Consider the following 18,789-nt stretch of genomic DNA (forward strand, 5'->3'; position numbering starts at 1 on the left):
GGATAATTTACATATGGTTCTCAATTTATGCCTTAAAATATTTACCTAAACCGACACCTGGTAACTCCCCTTGTAGATTCTGGACAAAACTTCTTGTCTTTTAGCTTTCTCAATTTTCAAGATTTTTACTGTATCACTATTATTATTAAAAATTTATAATATAAATATATATTTCGTTAAAAAAATTAAAACACTATCATTTCTAGAATAAAATAAACATAACTTTTACTAGTAGAAATACAATTTTTCGAGGCTTGGCTTCCACAACACCTCACACTGCGGCAGAAGGGTGAGCCACCAAGACAAAAACCCATCTGAAAATCCCGAAATTATTCATTCGTCATAATTTCGTGCCCATATATTTTCTCTTAATAAAGGTTGATATGATATAAATAATAATACCATTTATTTATTAAACCTTTTTTCCACAGTTTTCGTCACAAAATAGCGAAATTAGCCATTAATTAATTCTCACCTATGACCTTCTTTAGAAACGAAACTCCATTCATTCACATTATCAAAAGAAAAGAATAGCCAACAAAAAACCAAGAAATAACAAAGGAACAAAATCGGACCCAAACACGAAATCGTCTGATTGCTTCACCAAAACCACCACAAATTAAAGTGAGCGCGGTGGTTCCACCGCCACTCCATTCTTCTCCTCCACCACCACGGTGGCGGGGAAGGGGGAGACGGGTTCTCCGTCAGCCATGAGATTCAGACACCTATGCCAACAAATTGCATCAAAATTATCTTCAACTTTTGCCACTAAAAGATCCATGCGTAGACCGAGAGACAAGACACCACAATTTTCTTGCTCCACCAAAATTCGAAGAGGTACGATTCTACTCTCCTTCTCTGATTCATTAATAAATAAATTTAGCAAAATATATATTATAAAATCATATCATTTTTTATATGATTTTCTTCTATCAAAATGAATCTGAACAAACGCACATGGTCGATTTTATATCCGGGTGGTCTCACCCTTTGACTTCGAATTCATTGATTTCAACAATCTAAAACTTATTTCCCAAATTTACAGAAATTGTCACACCACGATTCATTACACATGTACAGTCTTCTTCNAATTTGTCACCTACACCGACATATTGAAATTGTTGCCTTCAAAGATCCCGACCGAATCTCGTTCCATCACCAAGAAATTAACAAAAGGTAAATTCCCCTCTTCAAATTTCTCATTTCATCCATTCTGAATCTCATTTCATCCATTTCATGGCAAATTTCACCCTCCTCCCTATGAATCGAAACCAAAATCGTGAGGGCGAAATTTGATTGAACTTAAATTTTACATTAATAATAATTTCAAGAATCTACGTAGCCCCACAATCTTATACTAAAATCTCAACTCTCAAGTGACCAAATCCTCAACCCCCAACCCACCAAAAAAAAAAAATAAAAATTCGAGAATGAATTCATCATCATAATTTTTTAAATATATGGTTCGAAGAAACTATATATATATCCAATTATCCATAACACTTGTTTGCAACTAGTTTCTTCGAACCCACTCTTCTTTTCATTCGACCTCTGCAAACAAAAAAAAAGTAGAAATATTTAAGGAAACCCAAATTCAGAAAACGAGCCATGTCCATAGGAGGTAGCCCACCATGCCTACAAATCTCAATTTTGGTTCTTCAGGGGCGCTCAAAACGCACGGCGCAAGTTAGAATCTCCACTCTTGCATTCACATTCGTTACGCCGAAACTTCTCTTCCCAAATCTCCTCCTCAGTCCATACATACACGACCAATGTTATTTAGGAAACTTGCGGCATCCAAATTTTTTTCTTGATTTAATAAAATAATGTATACCAATCTGTATTGATTCACACGCACATATATATATATATATACATACGCACTCCGTATCTAAATGCCGAATATAATATAAATTTGTATTACTGTGTATTTATCTCTCTCATCGATACGCAGAGCAGTTAGAAAGAGAGAGAGTCTGTGTGTTGAAACAGAGATCCCCTATTTTTTTGTCTCTAGTCGAACTTCAAGGGAAAGGGTTGATTATTTTTTTTCGTGGGAACGATTAAATTCCTTGATTTTTGTTTATTTCAATCGATTTTACCTAATTGAGATGAATAATTTTAATGGGTTTTGACTGAGTGTGGAGTTTTCTTGCGTTGCCGGGGAGTGTGTGAACAAGATTAGGGTTTTGGATTGCGTGATTAGGGGAATTTAGGAGTTTCCGAGTAGGATGATAATAAAGAAGAGCTTGAAAACAGTAATGCCGAGATTGAAACGATACCGGGTCGGAGACTTGGCGGGTGACGACGATGAATCTTCGGCCAATCGGAAGAAACGCAAACTTGCCAATGGTTATTATTCTATGCGTCTGCTCGGCGACGTTGCCGCCGGAATAATCCCGTTTAATGGTTACGGTTTGCATAAAATTCTGTCTTCATCGTCCTCCTCCGCTGCCGACGACTGCGGAGGAGCGACGGAAATATCATGGTGTGCTGAGGCTCCGAAATCGCAGGAAAATCCGCGGCCGCCGCTGGTGAGAACTTCTCGTGGGAGGGTTCAGGTACTGCCGTCTCGATTTAATGATTCAGTTCTTGCTAACTGGAAGAAAGAGAAAAGCAACGGTAAGTATGAGGCGAAAGATTCTGCTGGGGACTCTGAATATTTACCAATTAAAGAGAAGGATAATAAATTCATCCTCAAGACCCCGAAAATCCGTGGCCATGCTGCGGTTAATAAGAAGCGGAAAGAGGATAAGATTGCCAACCAATGCCGCAAGTTTTCACCTTTGTCAGAGAATGAGATAGAAGAGCTGAGGTCTGATGGATTGAGGAGTTATAATTTTAGGAAGTATTCAAGCTCAAGGAGTTCGATGACCTCGATGCACGAGGGGTTGGAGGACGAGGAGGAGTTGGAGGAGTTGATGGAATTATATGGCATCGATAGATCTTACTGTTTCGAGGATTTTGAAGAGGGTGACATAGTGTGGGCAATATCCGGGAAGAAGAGCCCTTCTTGGCCAGCTATTGTTCTTAATCTCTTCTCACAAGTTCCCCAACAAGTTTTGAATTTTCGAGTTGCTGGTGCAGTTTGTGTGATGTTTTTTGGTTATTCAGGGAATGGGACACAACGGGTAAACTATATTTTACTTTTTATCCTTTAATACCTAGCGTTATGTTTCTGTTGGAGTAATCTATTCTTTGTTCTATCAAGTTGGTGTACAATAAACGGGATTGCAATTATGAATATTATGAATCTAATCTAATCTTTTATGTGCAGGAATATGCTTGGATTAAACCTGGGATGATATTTCCATTTGTCGATTATGTAGACAGGTGCTTAGTAGTTGTCTCATTTATTCTTTCTTTTAATTTTCATTACTGCCTGTGTCTTTGATGTTTGTCGATATCACTGTGAATTTGTTGATTTAGGTTTCAGGGGCAGACTGATTTGAATGATAGAAATCCGGGTAATCTTCGGTCTGCCATAGAGGAGGCATTTCTGGCTGAAAATGGCTTCAATGAGATGTTGACGATCGAACTAAATGCAGCTTCTGGCAACACAGATTATCTTCGATCTGTTACTGGAGGAGTCTGTGAGACGTCAGATACTAATCATAATCAAGGTTGCAACTTGGCAAAACGGGTAAGCACCACTGTTGCTTACTCGATATTGTTCTCGTTGGAGCATTAAGATTCTTTATACTTATTGGAAAGTTTTCTTGACCGCTAATATTTATGTATCTGATTTTCTATGGAAACCAACATAGTTAAAACAATTAAATGCCCTCTTGTATGAAAGAAGTTCAATTTTTATTTTGTTTACCAGGATCCATTTATGAAGAGAGAAACGAAATCTTGTGAAGCCTGTGGCATGAGCATCATTCCGAACTCAAGGAAATCAAAGGATTCAGCTGTTGTGACCAATCGATTGTGTATTTCCTGTGCCAAGGTTTGTCGTTTTCTTTGTGTTGAATGTAAATAAAGTCTTCCTCAAAAATATTCCACCATGTACCTTGTCTGTATTAATGACTACTTACTCTTGTTTCAGTTGAAAAAAAGAAAGCACTATTGTGGCATATGCAAGAAGATTTGGAATCAAACAGACAATGGAACTTGGGTGGGACAATTTTTATGATTTCGTTAATACTGTTATTTTCTAACTATTTCCTCTGAATATGTGATTGTTGTATTCTCTTAACATTTCTTTTTATGATATGATTAAGGTGCGGTGTAATGGCTGTAAAGCTTGGGTCCATGCAGAATGTGACAAATTTCCAAAAAACAATTTCAAGGTATTCTTTCAAGCATGTTTACTTATTCTATCCCATATGACTGCTGATTTATTTATAGAAATTGATGTTTTGTTTTTGTGATCTCTTTTATTTACCGTGGCTCTAGGATCTGGGAACTGATTATTACTGCCCTGAATGCAAAGCTCGGTTTAGTTTTGAGCTATCCGATTCAGAAATTTTACAGGTTAAGCATAGGTAAGTGCTGGTACACATTCAGCTAAAAAGTTTTCAAATATGTAATTTTCGAAAATTTATTTGTGCTTCCAGATAGCTGATAAATATATAATTCTTGACGCAGCTATAACAAAAAGAGCAACTCGAACTCCATTTTACCTAGCAAGGTTGCTGTTGTTTGCTCAGGTGTGGAGGGAATATATTTTCCTAGCCTTCATTTGTAAGTCTCGGTCGCCTTTTTATTTACACGGCCCTCGAAATTTCATCTCCTTAGAGGCGTTTCATGTACCAGTAGCGACAATGCTATCTTTCTTAATGTTACAGAGTTGTCTGCAAGTGCGGCTATTGTGGAATAGAGAAGCTGCAACTTAATGAATGGGAAAGGCACACGGGTTCTAAAACCAAAAACTGGAAGTCTAGTGTCAGGGTGAAAGGTTCCTTGATACCTCTCGAACAATGGGTTTGTTCCTGAAGCGGCTTTATATTTTGATATCGTGTTTATTTCAATTTGCATGTGTCAATGAGTACTTGCGTTTTCTTCTCTGAGTATCCATTGTTTACTGATCATGGTTGTTTTACTTGGATGATTACTTGCCTTTTTCACAATTTATTATTGCTTATGATTAATTTTAATCAAGAACATATTTTTTTTGTCCTGACAGATGTTACAGATGGCAGAGTATCATGAGCGAAATCTTGTACCTGCCAAACCCCTCAAGCGTCCTTCTATTAAAGTACGGAGACAGAAGTTGCTTAATTTCTTACAAGGTTCTCGTCCTATCCCTGACTTATAAAATTTGATGAGTTGCTTCATTCTATCACCTATACATTTGGCTGTAGCATGAATTGAGGGATTAACTTTGCAGTTCTTTGATTGGACAGAAAATTATGAACCTGTTCCTGCAAACTGGACAACAGAGAGATGTGCAGTATGTCGTTGGGTCGAAGATTGGGATTACAACAAGATAATTATATGCATCAGGTATGGTCAAATTTGGGCTTCTTAACCGTCGTTTTTTGAAGATAAGTTCTGAAAATTTAGTGCTTATATGAAGAACTTAAATTGCATTTGTTACCATCCAATGATATATGTTCGCAATCCTCGTGTATGGTTTCTGGTAGTATTGTGTGACTGGGATGTTTATTTGTTCTTTTGCAACCTTGGGAGTTCACGTCTCCTTGACTGATTTTACTTTAGAAAATCTTCCATTCCCTCTTATGTTATTTGAGATAGCATAGGTGTTGGACTAATTGGACTGATATGCCAACTTACGAAATGCACTACCAAATTTGTTTAAAGAAAAATTATATGATGCTTCTTTGTTGTTTCAGGTGTCAGATAGCTGTTCATCAAGAATGTTATGGAGCGAGAAATGTTCGTGATTTTACTTCATGGGTCTGTCGGGCCTGCGAGACACCTGATATTGAGCGGGAGTGTTGCCTCTGTCCTGTTAAAGGCATGCATCTAGATAGTTCTAGCACCATAACCTTTTTAATATGATAAACTGACTATTTACCATTGTCGTATCGAAATTATGGACTCATAAATTTTTACATGCGACATGTGTATGACATTGTCCTTGGCGTTGATATTTGTTTGGGAATTCAGGGGGTGCCCTGAAGCCTACAGATGTTGCCCCATTATGGGTTCATGTTACTTGTGCTTGGTTTCAACCAGAAGTCTCCTTTGCAAGCGACGAAAAGATGGAGCCTGCACTTGGAATCTTGAGAATTCCTTCAAGCTCTTTTGTGAAGGTACTTTTTATTCTCATTCACGACTTGGTTTACTTTTATACACTTCATGATTGGTTATATGTTTGATTATTCTAGTTTGCTGTATTTCTTTTATGGAGACTGGCCTTAATCCTTTAGAAAATGGTGTCATTAATTGTTCAATTCATGTACTTGATTGAGTGCTTATGGGCTCCACATGTTGAGATACATCTGGAAGAAATTTTTGACCGAAACATGCGGTTTCCTCTGATTTTTTACATTTCAGATTTGTGTAGTTTGCAAGCAAATTCATGGTTCCTGCACACAATGTTGCAAGTGTTCCACGTATTATCATGCAATGTGTGCATCAAGGGCAGGGTTTCGCATGGAGGTGAGATGACTTAATTAACTATATTTTTTTTTGCGTAATGATCTGAAATAGTTTGTATATGCTACGGAGACATATATATTTCAATGCTTTAGATTCTAATATTCATGATCTGATCTGATTTATGATTGGTTATTTTCGAGTTATCAAGTTGCTGGTTAACATGGATTCACGACTTCTGTGTTTTTATATATACATAACTATGCTAAGTATGTGCTGACATAGCATTTCATCTAATATGTGGTGAAAAATGTAGTTGCATTCTCTGGAAAAGAATGGGAAACAAGTGACAAAAATGGTTTCGTATTGCGCCTATCATCGGTATTGCTCTCTATATTAAATTGGTGTTTAAATTGTTAATTGCGTATGGGGTCTCACAAGAGGTGTCATTTGTGCAGGGCTCCAAATCCAGACACGGTTCTAATTGTGGAGACTCCAAAGGGGACTTTCTCGACTAAAAGCCTGCTCCATAACAAAAGGCTAACAGGATCGAGGCTATTCTCAACTAGCCGATTGAAAGTTGAGGAATCCACTTCAGTTGAGAATGAAGAGGTCGACCCATTATCCGCAGCAAGATGCCGTGTATTCAAAAGAACTTGCAAAAAGGTATATGCAATGAAATATTAGTTCGTTACATATTAATACAAACTCGAGCTCAAAAGAAAATTTAAAAGTAAAAGATTTTAGCCAATATTTTTTATGGTAACTCGAGATTTTGAAGTAGCAGCTTCTTAACGTTTTACCATTTCTTTTCTATTATCAGGCGAGGAAGGAGGCAGTTGTCCATCGAATCATGGGAGCTCATCGTCATTCTATAAGTGCAATATTGAGCTTGAATATTAACCGAGTAAATATATTGTTTTTTGTTTCTTTTTGATTTGTGCTTCATCTAGTCAGAGTGAAACTAGAATAGGAAAATTTACTGATGAAAGAGAATGGAAAAACTGAAAATTAATCCCTGTCCCCTTTCTTATCTGGGACAGAAAAAAGAGAAGCCAAAGACCTTTTCTACCTTCAGAGAACGGCTTCACCATTTACAGGTTGGTATTATATAGTTTTTAGAGTTTTGTGGTTGTTGCTGTTGGAGCTTATGTTAACGTTTTGAAATGTTCATCTATAACTCCAGAGAACAGAAAATGATAGAGTATGCTTTGGTAGATCTGAAATCCATGGATGGGGCCTCTTTGCGCGAAGAAATATCCTTGAAGGAGAAATGGTATCTTTGCTGACTTCTTATATGATCTATAACTAGCGAACACCGAATAGATCCCAAAGTTGGGGTTAATCACATAGATTTCATCTCTTTATTGTGATTCTTAATACTTGCGTCATGTTTAATAACTAGGTGTTTGGTTACTGTCCTACTTTCTCACATGTTTCTCAAATGGTAAATGTGGAACGTATACTAACCATATTAAATGGTATAAAACTAGAAATCTGTTTCTTTTGTGGCAAGCATAGTTATTAAAATGTATTTCACAATAAATTTAGAAGGGATAGAAACATGACCATTACAGTTGCTGTTGGATTAGAACTGCAAACATTTGGTCAAAGGCTCTTGCCTTCAGTGATGGGATGCATGCAAAACTAATTCAGTTGACTGATATTATCGTAGAGTTATAGCTTGGCAAATGATCTAAAAACATCATTTTCCTTGAATTCTTCCAACTTTTGAAGCCATTCCTTCTTTAGATTTCCAAATTGTTCTGCATATGTATTTTTTATATAAAATTTTGTGCTTCTATGTCCAGGTTGTGGAATATCGCGGTGAACAGGTCCGGCGCAGCGTCGCAGATCTTAGGGAAGCCCTCTATCGAGCAGAGGGCAAAGACTGCTACGTGAGTTTTGGAAAATTTACTGATAAAAAATTGATATTCAATAGTCATCCTCTATACTCCTTACTGGTTCTACCGCTGTTTTCTTTCCCACCCAACTCATTTCTTCAAACCAACATTGTCAAGTTAAAATTCGTTTATTTTTGCGCCAGTTATTCAAAATTAGTGAAGAAGTAGTAGTTGATGCCACTGACACGGGAAATATCGCTCGGTTGATCAACCATTCGGTAAGTCCCTCCCAAGATTTCACCCATCTATCCGTCCCTTTTCTTGACTTGTTGTTTGAGTTGATTCTAGTTGACACCACTGCCATTTCTTACAGTGTATGCCTAATTGCTATGCGAGGATCATGAGTGTAGGTGATGATGAAAGCCGGATTGTACTTATCGCCAAGGCAGACGTGCCTGCTGGTGACGAATTGACGTACATCTTTCTTTCTCTAGGAGGCAACAGCACATTCTAATTACTATAATTCACCATCTTACGTATTTCTTGGTCATTGTGACAGGTACGACTATTTGTTCGACCCCGACGAACCCGACGAGTTTAAAGTCCCTTGCATGTGTAAAGCTTCAAGCTGCCGAAAGTTCATGAATTAGGTTACAACATAGTATTATAATTGAAAGGGATCCTAACCATTTTCCTTCTCTGCCAGCAGACCTAAGATAACTTTGTTATTTATTTTTTCTTGATTCGTAGGAAAATTTAAATTTTTTTTAATGTAGAATATTTATAATAGTTAAATAATAGGCAACACTAGTTAGTTCTAGCATACAATTTGAGTTCAAAATCGCATTCTTTCAAAGCATTCCTTTCTTGATTCAAAGTCGTGCTTCTTATTCTTTTTCTATAATGTCACTCAAATACGCCGCCGCATATGCTTCACACCAATTCAATGAATTGATTTTTAAGAAAAATGTTCGCAGGCAACTGCTTGACAAGTGAAAAAACTATAAAAATTTTTTTATTTTTATTATTGAAATAATAATCAGTGAATTAAATTCGTAAAAGTGACCAATGGACAGATGTAAATTTTTCTTAAAAAAAAAAGATTCGATTAAATTGTTTTGCATAATCATATTACACATAATAGTACAGAAATCTGTAGTATCAAACCAGGATTTCTCCGTGGAAAAAACAAAATAATCGTAAAGCTACATTAGAATCGAAAAATATTATCTTTAGAATTTTGCATTTTAACACCCCAAAAATTCAAATATTATTGGTTTAAAATAATATTCTTGCACACGAACTGGAGCAGGAAATGAGCAAATTCACAATTGTAGCATTGATTAGTGTTATGATAAAAGGCTTTCATCTCACCTGTATGTTCTTAGTACGCCGGTAGCCGTGAATTCCAGCCGCCGCCGCCTCTTTCGAATTTTTTGGGCTTCACGCATCTATCATCACCTAAATAATTGCGTATATAACCCACAACTTAGATCTATCCAAAATAAATAAATAAATAAATAATTAATGACAGAAAATGAAATAAATCGTACCAGAAAAAGTATTTTTTGGTGTTTTAGCAACAGAGATGGAGAAGGTCGTTTTGCTGCTCTTTTACAATTGCAGAGCTCATTTTCCTCATGATATACATACTGGTACCAATTTACTGAGGAATCTGATAATTCTTTTTTTTTTTAATGTGTGATTGGTGATTCATAAATTATATTATTTAATGATTTATATTGAATTGATTATTGTAAAAAAAAAAAAAGGAAAAATATTTTCCAAAATAACATATATTTCGATATGGTACTATATATTGACACGTGATATGTGTGCTATAATGTAATTTATAAGATTAAAGTTGTGCTGCTATCGGTTATAATTTTTGATAAAATTATAAACGTTTGATTATATATATTTATTAAAAGAATTATTACTATATTTTGTTTAGATAAAGAAACATTGAATTCACTTTAAAACTTTTTCTTGATAGTATTTACAAGAGTAAGCATTTCTTAATTAGTATTAATAGTTTAATAGATGACGGATAATCTCTGATATATTTCTTAATTAGTATTAATAGTAAGCATTTATTTGGTACACAATATTTTGGTAGTTGAATAATACATAAAATGCTTTAACAATGAATATTTAATTGTATTACTTATCTATTGTTTGATTGAAACTCCTAACACACTCTCAATTGTAGGCTGCAACCTCACACTCCCTATTCCAAATATTTAAGGTATTTCAGTAAAATCATTTATAATAGACAATTCTAAATGATGCGTATTAGAAAAAAAAACATATGAAATATGATTTGTATTAAAATATGTTGTATTATCTTCTTTCATCAACATTTTTTCTTTGAATTTTTTACGCAAAGTCAAGGCCGGCTGAAATATTGATTTGCTAGGTTGTAAACAAATTTTGGGTAAATTACTCATACAATTTTTCTTGCAAATAGATTCCCTAAAATACTTTCCAGTATCGAATCTTCAATGTTCATTTATCACATATAGAAATATCAATGAGTGAATCTATTCTAGGTTTTAACATGATATGTATTGCTTCAATATGAATCCAGAACATGGTTCATTCTACTTCTGGTTTGAGTTTTTGTTTCTTTTTTTATTTCTTCAAAAAGAATTAATTGCATATCCATATGGTTTCCCGTAATTTCCATTGGATTTTCATTTTTCTTATGGTAACATTATTGTTTAGATGATGTTTTTTGTTTCTTAGACCAGATTTCTTAAGAACTTCTTTACATGTCTTGTAGTCAATTGTTGACATCTATGTGAGCTAATATTTTCTCTCATAATCTTTTTGAGCATGTTATGAGATAAAGTTGTGTGGATAAAGAAATCAAACAAATCTTCATGTATTTTCGTGTCGAAACACTCCGTCTTTCAGTCGGATTATGATTATATCTTTCCATCTTACTCTTATTGACTCAAAACTTCTTCTACTTAATATATAATTTTGTCAAGAGGATATCCTCAAACTGATATATTTGAATCAGATCTTGACAATAAACCGCTTATTTGATATCCAAAGTTGATTCGAAGCACTTTATTCCCTTTCTATTGTTTTCTAGACATTTGGTCGAATTGTGACATCTTGCTCCACATATACAACTATTACAATATTTAAAACTTCCATTTAACTTTGGCGTGAGCTCTTCTAAAAGTTTTTCTTGTCGGTGTTTGTAGAGCCCAAAATTAGTACACGTAAAACCCATGAATTATTTAATTGTTAAATTATTTATTCAAGTTTAAAATGATTTTAGCAAAGCATGATTTATTTCTTTCCATTATTTAAATTATTTATGTTTTGTGATGCACGTTAAAATATTTTCTCGAGTTTCATGTTTCAGGCGATTATTCGATGCAGGATCGAGGAAAAGAGACCGTCGAAGATTTTGGCGATTTTAAAATGTGGTATTTTATTTTAAGTTAGGATTGAGACATTTTTAATGATTTATTTAGTTTTTTTTAGCATTTTAAAGCCTAACTCAATTATTTAGTGACTTTAGGATTTTAAAACTTTTAAAGTTTAGCAAGTGTGCATTTCATTTTAAATTAAGGGATTTTATTAAGTTAAAAGTGGGTTAGCATTTTTAATTGTTTGCTAATTATTAATTAAGCACAATTTATCCCCTAATTATTAAAAACTCACGCGCATACACTTCTACGCACACACCTACACGTTAACACACACACACATATTTCATTCCATCTCATTTCAGATTTTTGAGAGCAAAATAAAACCTAGGGTTCTAAGAAAACTCAGGAGCCGCCGCCTCCCTTCAAATATTTCAGCAATTCTCGCCACTTTTCTTCAAGAAAATAGAGCCACGTTCGTCTCGGATCAACCCTCGCACTCGTTCCGCTTCGGTATCATCGGTTCGGTAATTTAAAATATCAAAAGACATGTATAATATTTTGTTTCTGCATCGATCTTATTATATTATATGTTCTTATGTTTATTATGTGTAAAAATTCATGTATGTTGTGCAAAGTTTGAGCAAAAATGGTTGGATCGCTTTTGAAAGGATTTTTGGATCTCAAAACTCAAAATTTGCTGTTATTTTAAATACTGTGATTTTTTGGTCAATTTTCTGGAAAAACTTTCAACAAATAAAACATATTAATTTTTGATACCTTCGATTTGACAGTAAATTCGAAATTTTTGGACAAGAAACGAGTGAGTTATGATTGTTTTCGTGGGACTGCTCAAACTGCAATTTTCTGAAAATATGTTCTTGATGAATTCTTGAAGTTTATTTGTTGCAGGCTTCGTTGGGAACCGTTGGGTGATCGCTGCTGCATTTAAGCATTGTGAGTATGATGTTGGTATGGTTTTTGGTGTGTCGGTTCGCGTCTATAGACACTTGATTGCATTAGAAGTCGTAGGATGCGTTTTGGTGTCAAAATGTCGTGTTTACGGGTTGTGTTGCATTGTTTGGTGTGCGTCATCGTTTGGGATGTTTGTACGGGTTTGAGTCAATGCCATAGTAGCCTAGGATGAGTTATGAGGAATAAGCCACTAATGTAGTGTTTTTCCCTTGGTTTACCCTTCCCGCAGGTACACGGACCCAAACCCGGACCCTTACACGGCGTCTGTGCCTTTTTTCTTCCGAAATGTGAATTTCCAGTGCCTACACGGACCCTGACCCTTACACGGGGTCCGTGTCTTCCAAAAAAAAAATTATTTTTTTAGGGATTGTTTTGGGGTTTGATGTCATGATTTAGTACGATGATTAAACGAGGTCAAGTCCCGAGAGATTTAGAACGTCATAAGGAAATTTATCATTTTGGGTGTGAGCATGACTAATACGTCTAAGTTATGAAAGATAAGTGTTTGAAATCATGTTAGTACATGCAGTAGTGGCCTCAAGCGAGATCCAACAAATCCCTAAACGCCAAGTAAGTATGTTCGACGTCCAAAAGAAAATATTTTAAGTTTTTGAGGTATGCTAAATGTCTTGTGACCAATTATGAACGGGTTTGGAAGTCGTTGAACGTGGCCGAGGACTTCTCCACCCCGGTAAAGCATGACCGGGTTTAGATCAGGAGTGGAAAGCAGTAAAGCATGACCAGGGACCAATCCACCCGGTAAAGCATGACCGGGGATCTCATGTATGTGGCAGTGGATTTTCCCTGTCAGCCGAGTACTGTGGTTTAGTCTGATCAGGCACATTTATGTATGGGTCACTTGCTTTGAAACATATCTCTATGCAAAATGATGTTATGTATGTTCAAGTATGTATGATGCAAGTATGTCTATGATAAGTTTTATGATGATGGCATGTTTACGTTTATGCTACTACGTTCAAGTTTCAAGTATGTTTATGCTATTACGTTCAAGTTTCAAGTATGTAAGCCCTACTTTAAAGATGCATGTGTTTTTATTATGTAGTACTTGCTATCTCCAGTTTACACATTTTGAGTCTTTAGACTCACTAAAATTGATCGATGCAGGTGAGGATGACTTTGAGGGGACGAGGGGTGGGGACCAATGAGCCGGCTGGGACTACGCATGAGGCTAAACCCGAGGACCGCCAATGTTTTAAGATTTGATGGATGACAATTTTAATACTCTGAATTCACATTATGGTTTACGATGTTTAAACAAGTATTTTTCTTTAGCAAACTTTATTTGTGATCTCTTTTATTGCAAATATTTTGGACGAACAGTTTATTGATGATCGCAATTTGAAAGATTATTTTGTATTTAAGAAAATTTTTAATTTTTTCGTAAATTTTAAAATAGTTCAAAAAGTACGGTACGTTACAGTTGGTATCAGAGCGGTGTTCTTGTAAAGGGTTATGCCTACTGCCAGTTGCGAGAAGCTCACGAAACCACACCTCAAGTCTGTAAGTTTTAAGGTTTTAAATTATTTCATGTAGTAAGCATCAAGTCATGATTTCAGCATGCACATATTTAAATTCAAATTACGTGCATCTTATGTTATGATATTATGTTCATGCATGTTGGGTTTACATGTTGGGTAAATGTAGGAACAGTATGCCTCCCAGACGTAGGATTGTGCGAGGAGCAGGCGATGAGGATAGAGAACCTCAGGATGGGGAGAGGGCCACTCCTCCTCGTCCACCTCCAAATATGCAGGCTCAGATGCTTGCAAGGATGACTCAGTTCTTTGCACAGTTTGCGGGGAATCAGGCTGCATTGAATACAGGGGCGAGACCCAGACCGGAGGCTGTGTATGAGAGATTCAAGAGAATGGATCCGAAGGAGTTCTCGGGAACTACTGACCCGATGATAGCTGAAGGATGGATTAAGTCCATCGAGGTAATCTTTGCGTTTATGGAGCTGCAGAATGCAGACAGGTCAGGTGTGCCACATTTCTTCTGACTGGAGACGTCAGGCTATGGTGGGAAAGTGCGTCATTGTCAGCGAACTTGCAAACACTAACATGGAATGAGTTCAAGGAGGTTTTCTACTCCAAGTACTTCACTGAGGAATTACTCTCCCGTCTGACCAGGGAGTTCATGTCGCTGCGACAGGGAGGCATCAGCGTGGCAGACTTCGTTAGGAAGTTCGAGAGGGGGTGTTACTTCGTGTCTCTAATTGCTAATGATGCACGGGAGAAGCTGCTACTACTTAAATTATAATTCACCCAAGTGTAGGTTGTCTGCAAGTAATATATTTTGTAAGTACGAGATCGATCCACAAAGAGGTTATTTTAAGTTTAAATTTATTAATTTATAAATTACCAAATGTAATAATGAAGTTTGCAAATTATTAATTTTGTCAAAGATCAAGGATTTATTCTTGGTTTATGTAATATTGTTTAACTAAAAGTAAAACTAAGGAAACCACCATAAATAATGGTTTCAAGAAAATTAAATATTTAAACACACACCTAATATATTATAGTTACCACTATAGAAAATACCGAATTCACCGATATTTTATATATGTTACCTATGATTATATATATAACTATATAAATATATAATTGCATAAATTAAATGTTAAATTAAATCATTATATTTCATTTAGAACAATCGGAAGAGCCACACTTGTAATGCCCGAATTTTGAAAAAAAAAATAAAATTGTGGCAATAGTTGTGATGGTTTATGGCTTTACGTTATGGTATGAATGGTAATGAATGTTATAGAATGGAATAGATAATAGGTGGGTAGAATCAAAGGTGGAATTTGAGTTAATTAGATAATGGAAGTGCATAAACGGTATGAAAAATGTGGCAGTAGTTGTGGTTTTTAGCATAATGTTTTGTATATTAATCCAATTGATGTGAGGCTACATTCATTAGAAAGATAAGACATAAGGCTATAACTTTCATGTTTTGAGTTTTGTTCAAATCATTAGGGAAGACGAGCCAAAAGGGCCCTGAAGTGTGTCGTGCGTATCGTCGTTCCTACAATGACACATGTTGAGAGATTGAACATAACTTTTTACTCATACCTCCAAATGCCATGAGGCCAATTGGAGATGCAAGCCAAGACATAGGGCTACAACTTTCTTGTTTACCACTTTTCCTAATTCTGAAGGAAAGAGGCGTTTCGGAAGCAATCTGTGACGTAGCTGTGCGCAGAGCGCGCCCGAGCGGAAAAAGATGTCCGCCCGGGCGGGCCTTGTTCGAAAATTTTGGATTTATGGCCAATAGTTCCGCGCCCGAGCGGAAAAAGATGTCCGCTTGAGCGCCCAGCAAGTTAAGAAAACGTGTTTTGGTGTTTGGGAAGGCATAAAATCGAATGGGATCATTTTATACTCATTTTCCTTCTCCTTCTCTTCTCTCTATCGGTTTGGAAGCTAGGGTTCTTCATTTCTCCTTCAATCCAATTTCTTCCAAGACATTAATCTTTGATTGAAGCCTTAATCTTTTCTTGGAGATTTGAAGTTCTTCTCCTCAAGAGTTTAGAAGCAAGGTAAGAAAGCTTATTTCCTTGGGTTAGTGATTGAAGGGAATACAATGGGTTGTTTGGTTTGAGTGTTGAGGTAAAGTTGTTAATATAATTATTGATGGTATTGTATTTATTGATATTTTGGAAAAGAAATGGAATTGTAGAGGAGCTAACTCTTTAACACGCACGTCACGTGTTTGACAAAATGATTCAATGAATGTTTTTATGTCATATTACGGTTAAGAAATGATATGGATTCCTTCTTTACACAATTGTTGGGATTTGAGTTTTCTTGAATATCAAAATTGCGGATCTTGATTCGAAGCATTATTGAATTAATTATAAATTTTGTACAGAAATTGCTTTGTTTTGATAAATGATCCGAGTTCTTGAGTTATAGTAGACTTCGAAGGTTCAAGACTTCTCACCTACACGTTTCGATCTTCTTTTGGTAATATTTGAAAGGTATGATACGGTCAGTAACATACGAGGTAAAAGTATCATTTTTATTTTAAATTGAAAATTCTATGGCTCGATGAATTACTTGTGATTTGATGATGATTGTGGCCTTGAGATGAGTTTATTATAATATCGAAATGATGATATTGATTTGTATCATTACATTGCATATTGAGCCACTTGTTGATTCATATTTGATATGGCGGAGGTCGCCTTGATTTATTGATTTGTTGGACGTATGAGGCTATAGTTGAATTGGCATAGTGTATGCGGAGGTCACTGCTATGGCCTGAACACTCTCTATATGTGCACCATAGTCTTGGGATTGTAGAACACAACACCCCACCTCGAGCGGATGAGTCGGTGAATGTTGCTGGGGGATTCTCTTTCCTTGGGTACCCTATGACCAGATGATTCACTTGATCTTGAGATTTATTGATAGCCCACAGCTTCTGATCATGCATTGCATTATATTGCATCTTTATGAATTTAATATGAAATATTTGTCACTTTAATTCTCATATGTTATTGATTGTATCATACTGGGTTTATACTCACCGGCATGTCCGGTACCTCTTGTTTTCATGTGCTTGACGGTAGGTGAGGCGAGGCTTGGGATGCCAGAGTCCAGCTCAAGGCGAGGAGATACGAGTTAGAGTGGGATTCTCGGGTCTTAGGAGCTATTTTATGATGTTGGGATTTCTTTATTTTGGCATGTTGAAAATTATATTTCAAACATTTGAGACAATTAAATTATTTTGACGATGTTTATGTGGATTTGTGAACCACAAATTATGTATTTTACTTGATCATTTGGTTTGTTACAATTATAATTATTAGTATTAGATATCGGACCTGGGGCCCCACAACACTATTGCCTAAATGAAATATATGATTTAATAAGTTAGTTGCGGGAAAGTAAAAGTTAGTTGCACTAAAGTAAAAGTTAGATGCGGAAAATAAAAGTTAGCTGCAGAAAGTAAAAGTTAGTTGCAAGAAAGTAAAAGTTAGATGCAAAAAGTAAAAGTTAGTTGCGATAAAGTAAATATTAGATTGTTTCAATTAGAACAACCGGCAGAGCCACGCTATCGTCTAAATGAAATATGTGATATACTTATATAAATATAAATATATATATATGTGTGTGTGTGTGTGTGTGTAATATAACAATAATAATAATTGATGAAATATTTATTGTATCAAAATTAAACAACAAATCAAGATAACCACTTCAATGGTATCAAGCATTTGATGTAAATTGATAACAACAAATAATTCATTTTTATACCTACAATAAAAAAATAGCAAATGAAAAGAAATAGAGAAAGAATATACAAAATATAAACAATCTTACTGCACAAAGAATTCATCCTCTTCACCTTGACATAATAGATTTAGCTTTTCATGAGCTTACTTTTGATCAATACTAAAATCATCACTCATAATTGGGAAAATGAAAAATATATTGGAACTTAAAACTTTTATACACACTCACACTATATTTTACAATGGGATAAAATGATTCTCAAGCTAGCACAATGCCTCTATTTATAGGCCAAATGAGAGAAAGGGTCAAAAATTTTATTAATGTCATGTAGTTGTAATAGAAGTTTTTGTCTCCTCCAACTTCAATTTCATGGCTCTTCTTTCAATGTTTTGTTCCATGACTTTAATCTTCGAATCTGACTTTGCTCAAAACAGCAAACATGTAGGGTATTGTCTGTAGATGAATTTGGCCACTTGGTTCATCTCATTTGGTTAAATATTGGATTATTTATGCTTTTTTTTTTACTATAAGTTGGTCATAGTAAAAGTAAATTTGTCATCCTTTTGATATTTGCACAATTTGATCATCTTAACAAACTTTTTAGGCAATCATGTCTTCTGCAAAGTTGCAGATAATTTATCAAGGATTCCAAACATATTTGAATCACCTCCATTTGAATTTTCTAGCTTGAGTTATCATTATTTTACCAACACGTAGAAAACCTGAAAATAAAACATATTTAGTAAAACATTTAAATATAAACAAACAATACTAAAATAACATAATTTTATAATTTTAATGAAACTTAAA

The 18,789-nt window shown here is 35.3% G+C and overlaps 1 protein-coding gene and 1 long non-coding RNA gene across 2 annotated transcripts; one reads left to right on the forward strand and one right to left on the reverse strand.

The window, feature by feature from the left end:
- Positions 1 to 1,493: 1,493 nt before the first annotated feature.
- On the forward strand, positions 1,494 to 9,217 carry LOC140989709 (histone-lysine N-methyltransferase ATX4-like). Its single transcript, XM_073459050.1, has 23 exons — positions 1,494 to 3,131; positions 3,278 to 3,333; positions 3,430 to 3,643; positions 3,827 to 3,949; positions 4,049 to 4,117; positions 4,224 to 4,292; positions 4,399 to 4,487; positions 4,591 to 4,686; positions 4,791 to 4,926; positions 5,129 to 5,234; positions 5,349 to 5,448; positions 5,799 to 5,923; positions 6,076 to 6,221; positions 6,466 to 6,570; positions 6,824 to 6,888; positions 6,966 to 7,173; positions 7,331 to 7,414; positions 7,551 to 7,607; positions 7,694 to 7,783; positions 8,319 to 8,405; positions 8,555 to 8,629; positions 8,725 to 8,825; positions 8,911 to 9,217. Exons 1-23 carry the CDS (start codon positions 2,232 to 2,234, stop codon positions 8,999 to 9,001), a joined length of 3,192 nt encoding a protein of 1,063 aa, XP_073315151.1. The 5' UTR covers positions 1,494 to 2,231; the 3' UTR covers positions 9,002 to 9,217.
- LOC140989710 (uncharacterized) lies at positions 8,763 to 10,041 on the reverse strand. The gene is made up of 3 exons (XR_012177554.1): positions 9,905 to 10,041; positions 9,726 to 9,812; positions 8,763 to 8,979 (listed from the first exon to the last, which is right to left on the reverse strand). It is a non-coding gene; the product is annotated as an uncharacterized lncRNA (long non-coding RNA).
- Positions 10,042 to 18,789: the final 8,748 nt, after the last annotated feature.

Source organism: Primulina huaijiensis, chromosome 12, assembly GCF_012295235.1.
Source record: "Primulina huaijiensis isolate GDHJ02 chromosome 12, ASM1229523v2, whole genome shotgun sequence".
NCBI classification, from domain to species: Eukaryota; Viridiplantae; Streptophyta; class Magnoliopsida; order Lamiales; family Gesneriaceae; genus Primulina; species Primulina huaijiensis.